Genomic DNA, 9,843 nt, shown 5'->3' with positions numbered 1-9,843 from the left:
GTGTTCTGTACCTAAGAAGTAACTATCTTCAGTACTTTAGCTGTTTCTTTCAGTACTTACTCTTGTATATTACATTTTTATGTTGTTACTTTTATCTAGAAAGTTATTTTCTTTACACAAATGATAGCAAATGCTTTTCTGCTCTTTTCATTTAATTTATGTATCTTTAAATTTTTTCATCTCAGTGCAACTAGAGCTACATCATTCTTTTTAAAAAGCTGTATAATGTTTGATTGTATGGACTTAGTTTATTTAATGGTTTACCTATTGGTGGACATTTAGATTGATTCTAATGTTTTTACTATTTTATACAGTGTTGTAAATAATACCTTGTTCACATACCATTTTGCTTATGTTCTTATATATCTGTAGAATTCTTAGGAGAAGGAAAGTAAGGAGGATGAATTTTGAATTTTAATAAATATTGCCAATTTTTGTGCTGTTTCTTGATTTATCAGTTATTATATTTTGACTTTCTCTTTCGGGATAACTAGATGTCCTAGGACACCTCACCACTAATACTTCTTCCTCTGTCCTCTTTATAGTTTTAGTTAAATTACTATGCAAAGTTTAAATTGTTGTGCATATGTAAATTATCACTGATGAGCCCAGAAGTGTTCTATGATATCTGTTTTTTTCCTGTAGAATTTTTATTTTTGTCAGAAGTAATAGTTGCTTTCTTTTTTCATTTGTTTAACTTTATGTATATTGGAACTAATTGTTCCCATACTCATAGACAGAACTGTAAAACCCATCTGTGTATGCAAACAGTATCAAATAATTTATTGGTTCCTTTTTTGGTGGAGTAGGGAGGATGAAATCATTCCTGAATTTCTCCATCTTTCTGTTCCAGCCCAGACTGTTTGCTCTTGAGAGCTACGCACAACAATTGTCTTGAGACCTACCTTTGCAATCATTCTGGGAAATCCCTTTGCTCCAGTGTTAGTTTCAGTTTCCTGGATCTCAGGTTTTTCTCTCTGTTGGTTTACTCTCTGGTTTTAGTAGAGCTCGTTTTTCAGAAACTTTCTGAGAGAGAGAGGGTGCTTGGGAGGTAAATCTTTTGAAGTTACTATCTCTTCTGCCCTCAAACCTTATTGGTTGTTTGGCTGAGTGTAGACTTCTAGATTAAGCTTAGTTTTCTCAGAATTTTAAAGCATTACTTTATTATTTTTTTGCTTCAAGTGTTATAGTTAAGATATATTTGATCTCATTCTGTTGATCAAAAAATTCACATTTGTCTTGTGTTTAAAAATAAATAAGAAACTCTAAAATGAGAAATGCAGACAAAAAGTCTTGATATTGCCTGCCTTATGGATTGTTCCACCACTTATGGGCAAGTGAGGTTACAGAATAAAGTCACTAACTATAGAATGGGTTAATAACTACAGTGTCTGTGTATATTATGTCTTCAGAGGGGTAAACTTAATTTCTTTTTTTTAATTGGGGCATAGTTGCTTTACAACGTTGTGTTAGTTTCTGCTGTACAGCGAAGTGAATCAGCCTTATGTATACATATATCCCCTCTTTTTTGGATTTCCTTCCCATTTAGGTCACCATAGAGCATTGAGTAGAGTTCCCTGTGCTATATAGCATGTTCTCATTAGTTATCTATTTTGTATGTAGTACTGTATATATGTCAATCACAATCTCCCAATCAGGGGGGTAAACTTAATTTCTTACAATTCATAGTTTAGCAAGTTACTTTCCTAAAACAAATATAATGGTGAGTAAATGCAGTTTTCTATAGTAACTGGTATTTATAGCCTCAAGATTAATTTTTTACTTTTCAGTCTAGAATTACACCCTTCTTAGAAGCTACAGCATATTACTATTTCATGGATGCTGGCAGAAGATACATGACTCAGGTAGAGACCAAGGACTTTATTATTCATAGCACAGCAAATAGCATGAACATCATATTTGCATAGCTCCCTAGGTCCTGTGGGAGTGGCTTGATATGGTCGATGCAGCACAAACAGTGGATATTCATTGCTTTTATAGTACATGGGAAGCAAAGTCGCTCTTTGTCCCAGAGGGAGGCATTACCTCATCTCTCAAGGTTGCTTGATGCAAACAGAACTCAGAAATGGCCTGTGTAAAGAGTGGTCAGGGCCTTGCAGTCTTCTCATATACTCAGCAAGACATATGGGAGCCACCAGAGACCCATGGAGAAGTGTCCCTTGTAACAGTTATGTTCCCTCAGGACGTATTATAGGAGCTTGCTTCAAGCAAAGTTAGTTGGGTCACTTTTCATGCTGGTAAGATATTAAAGTAAGTATAATTTGGAAAGGAGGAGACCTTCACCTGGCCTGGATTTCTTATATTCCTAGTGTTTTCAAGTGGAAGTCTTTTAACTATTTCTTAGATTTTACCCTGATATAATGAAATAAAAAGGATTAGTGCAGGCTTTGGTCTTCAGCAGTCTCCTGTTACTTCAAGATTCTTTGTTAACAACAGCTAATAATGCTTGTAGTCTCTGATTTCAGTTTGATTTCAAGTCAAGGTGTTGTTAACGAATATGGGGCTTTGTTAAAAAATATGTAGCTTATAATTTCTGAGAGCACAGTGTGTGTGTGGCTTATTCTTCTTCCCTGGCGACATATAAGCTTTTATTCTTTATTCCCCACTTTGTGAAAGTTTACATTATTGTGCATTGATATGGTCCTTTTATAGCTATTGTGCTTTAGGGAGATGTTCTTAATTTATCTTGTAATCCTTCTTTTGAATTTCTAATTTTATCTATGGCATTTTCAATTTGAAGCATTCTCTCTTGATCTCTACCCCCCACCCCACTTTAAAAAAATGTTTTGTTCTTATGAGTATATTACCTTCTCTTATTTTTTGGAGGCTATTATTATAACTTTAGTTTTTTAAGTTCTTCTTCTCTATATATTGTCTATTTTGGGCTGCTTCTGTTTATTTTGGTCTCCTTCCATGTTTGAAGCTTTCCTCAACTATCTGGTCATGTTTGACCATTCATATTTAGGAGAGACATAACAAAGCTGATTGGAAGTTGTGGGACTTAGGAACCTCCCCAATGTCCTTTTAGCATGTAAACTTTCATTGCAACGTTTTCAGTGTCCCATGTGTTTCTGTGATGTTAATTCCTTGAGTCTTAAATTTCTCTAGAAAGATGCACTGAATACACCTTTTGGCAAATACTGAATGGTTGAATGTTAAAATCAACAGGAGCATGAGAAGTTTAGAGACACTAGAATGAATCTGAACTTTAATAGAAGAGTTTGAATTATCGCTATAATAATATTAAAAATTTAAGTAGTCACATTTTAAGATGACGGTGCACAAAGAAAACTAGTCTAGCTTTGTCAGCTGCTTGATTGCTTCCCTGTCACTAAAATGCCTATTGTGATGCTAAATAAACACTCACTTTCAGTGAGAATATAAGTTAGAAAACAACAGTTTTTCAGCAGCTTATATTGACTTTGAACCAGTGTTTCTGTTTACAGTCCAGCTTCTTATTACTTTCTTTTGAGGTGACTATTGCCTTTAATCCCTTAGCCTTTCTAGGGTTTTATAACATATTCTGGTTTGCTTCTCATTGGTGTTCTCCTCTGGAGACATTTGGGTTTTAGCTCTTTGCTTTTCATCTTGCAAGTATTTGTTGCTATCTCTTGTTCATTGATATTCTCTTCTCAAAATCTAGGGATCATTAGTACCTGCAAGTACATTTCTTGATAATAACCATCTTATAGTATTGCAAGGAGGCTTGAGTTTAAAAATAAGAATTATACAATCTTCTCAGAATTTTATAGTTTGAACTAGGGTCTTAAAGCTACCAAAAAATAACATGTTATAAAAATATAGTATTTTTCTTCCAGAGGTTTACAATGAAAAGGTGATAGAAGTTACTCTTCTTTATCATGCAGAAAAAAAATTTCCCCTATCCTTGTTAAAAAAAAGTTGTACTTTAGAACTAGTTTGGAAATCACTCATTGCCATAGTCCTAGTAAGGATTTGAAATGTGAGTAAAAATACGTCTCAGGAACACAGATATATTAACTATAGAGAAGGTAATAAAATTGCTTTAAAAAACTTTCTAGTTGGAATTTTAAAGAAAATATTTCCTATCAAAGCTGTTCTTTGGCTGTGATGTACTTCTTTTTGGGCTCAAAAAATCATTTTCAATTATTGCATTAATGTCTACTGGGTACCTTAAGAAACAGTTTAGGAGCATTTGAATGTTTGTGTTCAGACTGTCTGATGTTTTGGACTGGAAATATTTTAGTCTAGAAATATTTTAAGTTACTTCAAACTGTATGATAGAGTGGAATTGGGCCCTTCATTGCATAATGCTTTAAAAGCACCAACTTAAATGTATAAAGCAGAAAATATCTGAATCAAGCTTGTAAGTACTGAATATATTAAATGTTTGGAACTATGAGCATTAAGAGTGAATGCATTAGTGATCTAAAGAAGTAATCACTTAGAATAGTTTAAGAACCTCAATAATATACATATGTCAAACATTTGCCATCAAATGCCTTGAAATCATTTGTATTCAAGATTCATTGCATTGATCAGTTCCAAAGCAAGCATTATATAAGCAGCTAGGTCCTGTTCATTTCAGAGAATATCAAGATGTTATGACATGAATATAGTAAGAAATAAGGTTGCTGTTTCTTTTTAAAGCAACACAGCTTTAAAAGCATAACAAATAAGGCATCATAAAGAACCTTTATGTTATACTTTACAGTGTATAAAACTCTTTCACATATGTTGTTTGATTTAATCTATAGTAATCTTGTGAGGAAAGTAAAGCTGAGCTTAAAAAGCTGAGCTTCTACCCATGGTAGGCTATGTGTCTGGCCTGCTCTACAGCTGTTGTAATTCCAAAATCCTACCTGATGCTGCTGTAGGATCCAAATCTTTGTGGTTTTCTGACTGCCTTCTTTTTTATATGATTGTTATTTGGCTTTGCTATTCTTTATTGTAATTTAAAAAATTACTTTTCTTTTACTTGTGGAAGTAAAAGATATGTTTGATGTAAAATTCTGCTAATGTATTTTAAAAACTCACAAAAGATTGTTTATTGTCAAAGGCATAAACTAGCATGAGATCTAAAATGAAAAACATTTCTTTATTTTTCATACAGTTTCTTAAAATTGAAAATGAAAGTTGTCTTAATTATTTAAAATTTTGTCTTATAGATACTATATTTCGAAAGGTGCTATTGTGGATCAACTTGGAGGAGACCTAAATTCAACTCCATTGCACTGGGCCACAAGGTTTAAATTTAATTCTGGATTTTTTTTTCCCCTTTGGTTCCTTTAGCAATCTATAACTAAGTAGCTTTAAAAAGAATATGAGGAAATGAATGGGAGAACTTGTTATGCCAGTAATTAATATCAATAATGTGCTAATGTATTGCTGTCCAGTGTTACCTGCATTGGAAACAAAGTTTATTGTCCAAAGTGTCCTTAAGGAATTAACCATGCTGATATTAATCCAGTTAATTATAAGATGGTGTTAAACTTTGGAATACTTTTGCAGCCTACATATGTTTACAGTGAAAGATGTATCTAGTTCATGGGACAATTAAGGTCATATTGGAATAGGATTAATAGAATATAGTAACTATTTATTACATATTTAAAGAAGTTATGAGTATCTATAAATTTTCAAAAACCGTTTATACCAGTTAAGACTTAAGAACATAAAATCCTAAATGTGTCTTGACATATACCTATTTTAAAATAACATAAAGTAAGATTTGTGTAATCTTTTCCACCATTACCCTATTTTTTTAAAAAAAGATCTTTCCAGAGTTTCTTGTTTGAAATAACTTTATATATTTAAGTGTTTATTCTTTTACATTTTAGACAAGGCCATCTATCTATGGTCGTGCAACTAATGAAATATGGTGCAGATCCTTCATTAATTGATGGAGAAGGATGTAGCTGTATTCATCTGGCTGCCCAGTTTGGACATACCTCAATTGTTGCTTATCTCATAGCAAAAGGACAGGTAAAAAAAAGTCACAATGGGGTAGATTTTAATCAGACGTTCTTCATGGTTTAAATACCTAATATTATTGGTGTTAACAAGTGTAACAGTCTAGTGATATTTAAATAGTACTTTCTGATGGATGAAGAGAATAAATAAATATATAGTTAGTTTGATATTGAGCTGTTTAATGTAGTTAACATAAAAATATGAAAACCAGTTATGATCTAGATAATGATCCATTAAGGTGGGTTTTCTTAATTTCCAGTAGTGACAGAGATGAATTCCAGAAAGTAAGGGAGAAAATTTAAGTATCTATTTTTTTCCCTTAATTACGTCTTTCGAATATATCATCTGAATTTATTTAAACTTTTTTGAACATATTACTGGTTATTTTCTGTATTAAGTCCCTCTCAAGGGGGATACATTCCTTAAGTCATTTTCTCTGTTTCTGCTATATAATATACTGCTTCTTACATGTCAGAAAAATTCTCATGATTTAAGTGATTCTTCCTGATTTCTCCTGAATATGTAGTGACTATAATCATAGTAAATATTGTCAGTTTCTGTGTACCATGATTTTCATTTGTTTCAATAACATGTATTTTATTAAAAGTAATGTCACTCAGTTTTTCTTTCATGAGTTTTCTCTCGTACTTAAACATTAGTTTTATAGCTAAGGAACTTATCATAAGAGAAAGACAAATGATTTTAATTCAGTGCTATTAACATATATTTGTTATTTCAATTTAAAATATTAGATTTAGAATTTGAATAGTATTTATTTTATGAATCCTTTAAGGTATTTGCTGTTGGCAGTGCCAGTCAGTGACAGTTGTGTGTTGTACACTATTGCTAAGGAAAAGAGGCATAGACTGGTTAAATTAATTGCTGGAAGGGGGAGTTTATTATCCATTACTGTGTAAACAGACTACCCCCTAAATATAATGGCTTTAGAACACAACCAACCATTGTATTTCACAATTCTGTGGGTTGACTGGGCTTGGCTGGGTGGTTCCTCTTGTGATAATGGCAGGGGGCTGCAGTCGTCTGGGGGCTCAACTGGGCTGGAGGATGGCTCACTTGCATACCTTATATCTTGATAGAAATGGCTAAAAGCCTGGGCTCAGTTGACAGCTAGGCCTCTCTCTTTTTCCCCATGCAGTCTTAGAATTTCTTCTCCAAGATACCCCTCCATGTGGTCTCTCTAGCAGGGAAGCCAGACTTCTTACATGGTGGCTCAGAGTGCCCAAAAGAGCAAGAGCAGAAGCTGTCTGACTTTTTGAATTGGCATAACAGCGTTTCTGCTTCATTCTGTCAGTTAAAGCAAGTAACAGTGCCAGCGCATGTTCATTGAGGGAGCACAAGGGCGTGAATACTGGGAAGGGAGGTTTATTAGGGGCCATCTTTGGAGACCAGCTACCACAAGGGATCATCTTTATTCTCCTACAGTTCCTTCTAGACTGGCAGTTGAAGCAGTAGATGGCGCTGTTGCACGTGGCATTGTCTTCAGTGGCCTTCTGTATTACAGATATAAGTTTACAATACATGTTCACTTTTTTTCTCCCAGTTTTTAACTGGGTAGGAAAAGTGGTGTAAAGTTTTCACTATTTTTGTTAGCTTATTGATTTTGGAGTTTGGATGTTTCAGTAATCATTTTAACTCTGACATAATATGTAGGCTATAAAATTCTTCAAGGGCAGAGATTTTTGTCACAGTACCTTTTGTGCAGTAAATGCATGATAATGTTAATAAATGTCTGACAAGTAGTTTTCTTTTTCATGAGTCAGAGTTTTTTTTCCTGCTTAGAAAAGTAACACATACTTATTGTAAAATATTCAAACATAATAGAAGAGTATGACTTAGAGAATGAAATCCCACCTCTTCCTTTACCTCCTCTCCCCACTGAGATCACTTCCTTTAACAGTTTAGTATATATTTTTCCAGACTGTTTTTCAATCTATATGCTAAAATATTGTAAAAGAAAACCACTCTAATGTGCATTACATTATACTTGAAATGGATACCAAAGTCCTTCTCTGGCCTATTGAACCATGTGTGGTCTAGCCCTGGATACCTCTGATTTCATCTTCTGTCATCTCCCCCTCACTACTGCTTTAACCACACCCGTCTTCTTGCTGTTCGTTGAACAACTCTGATAAGCTTCTGTCTTAGGGCCTCTGTGCTGCTCTTTTCTTCTGCTTGGTAATTCCTTCCTCAGTCACACAGTTCTCTTTTTCTCTCTCACTTTAATCAGATGTTTGCTCAATTTTTATTAGTTCTGATTAGTTCCCAATTATAAGCAGTAATAAAATTAGTATATTTCTAATTTCTTCGTTCTCTTCCCTGTCTTACATTGACATTAGTCAATTATACTGTTTTTCTTAGTGTTAACTTGTTCTGATAAATTTCTATTACTTGATTTTTCAGCTTTAAATAATATCCTTTGACTCATAGCCATTACAGATTAGGTACTCATTATACTTTCTTTTCAGCCTTTTTCCATTTTCCCCCCATTTTTGGTTAATTTTATCAAATTTACATTCTTAGGGCCTGTAACATTTCCATTCAGTTTGTCATTCTATTCTTCACAATTGTTTCATGTTAGTTATACTGTTAAATATATTCATTGCTCACTACCAATTCTTTTGGATGATTTTCAGGAAAAAAAAGGGGAAAATGCTAAGTAATGGAGCCCTGTTGATCATGGAATTACCATAACCTTTTGATCTGGGCTTGTTAATTCTTCCTAATAGAGAATACTCATACGTCCAGGCTGAACTTGGAAAAGAAGTACCAAGTTTTAAATCCCGACCCAAAGAAAGAAAAGGTTGAATTTCATTTTTCTTTTAGTACTCTAGAGATGTGGCATAATTTTACATTTTTTATTTTACTTATTAATATTTAAAATACTGTCACTTTTTAAAAAAGATATGAAAAGACTTACAACTAAAAAGGAAGAAGAAACTTAAACATAAGAATCTAAATGTTTGCTTTAATTGGACATCAAATTTAGTCGAGCTTTCTTCAAACCAGGGCAGTGAAGGAAGTAAAATAAGTGACAGAACTTAACTCTCGTATACGAAACAAGGAAGTATGTCATTTCTTCAGAGAAGATTTTTTTTTTAAGATTTTTAGTGGAAAAAAATCAACATGTATAATGTAACTATTGAGTGAGGTTACATGAGATGTTCCCAACAACACGTAAAATAAATTTAGAAATAGATGTGTAGTGATAGGGCATAACATTTGACGACAGTTTTCATGAAAGAGACTAAAACTAGTGATGTCCAAGGATATGTGTTGTCACTTGTCAATGTGGTGGTTCTCAGCATTTTTTCTGCCTCAATACATTTGGATATTTGAGACATACTCCTGTCAGTAAGAGTAGCTTACAGAGAACTGCTACACAGAGTTAAGAAGTGTTTTATAGTGTACTTACTATAACTCTGTCCTCTCTCCACTGACTGGTAAATTAGATAACATAACTTGGATAAGATCTGCTGGTTTAATGTAATCCAGGAATGGGAGATGGGGAAGGGAAGAAGAGGAAACTTAATATTTATTGAATATCTGTTATGTTCCAGGCTATGGAATTAGTTTGCTTTACACACATTATTCCATTTAATCCTCACAGGGGTCTTATGAAGCCATTATTTGTATTCACATTTGTAGGTGGGAAAGCTGAGGTTCAGAGAATTAATGTAATTTTGCCAGTTTATAGTTATTAAGTGGTAGAGCTAGGAATTCAAAATCATGTCTGTCTTATTCTAAAGCCCATGCCTTTCCCAAGCCTAGAAGAGTAGATAGATAAACGTGTCTTTTCATTTAACAAATGTTTTTTGATTATCTACTCTTCTGGGCACTGAGAATACAAAG

General features: G+C 33.4%; 1 protein-coding gene across 10 annotated transcripts in view; it reads left to right on the top strand.

Annotated features, from left to right (window-relative positions):
• The window catches only part of ZDHHC17 (zDHHC palmitoyltransferase 17), a 232,166-nt gene that overhangs the window by 171,947 nt on the left and 50,376 nt on the right, over nt 1-9,843 (top strand). For all 10 annotated transcript variants that reach the window (XM_024736498.1, XM_024736493.1, XM_024736499.1 and 7 more), the window contains 2 exons: nt 5,169-5,246; nt 5,841-5,985. In XM_024736498.1, the coding sequence (XP_024592266.1) occupies nt 5,169-5,246; nt 5,841-5,985 (223 nt within the window). The remainder of the gene's footprint in view (nt 1-5,168; nt 5,247-5,840; nt 5,986-9,843) is intronic.

This window comes from Neophocaena asiaeorientalis, unplaced genomic scaffold (genome assembly GCF_003031525.2).
Source record: "Neophocaena asiaeorientalis asiaeorientalis breed wild unplaced genomic scaffold, Neophocaena_asiaeorientalis_V1.1 scaffold134, whole genome shotgun sequence".
Lineage (NCBI taxonomy): Eukaryota > Metazoa > Chordata > Mammalia > Artiodactyla > Phocoenidae > Neophocaena > Neophocaena asiaeorientalis.
Note: the sequence above shows the minus strand (reverse complement) of the source record. Positions and strands in the feature narration are given on the sequence as shown.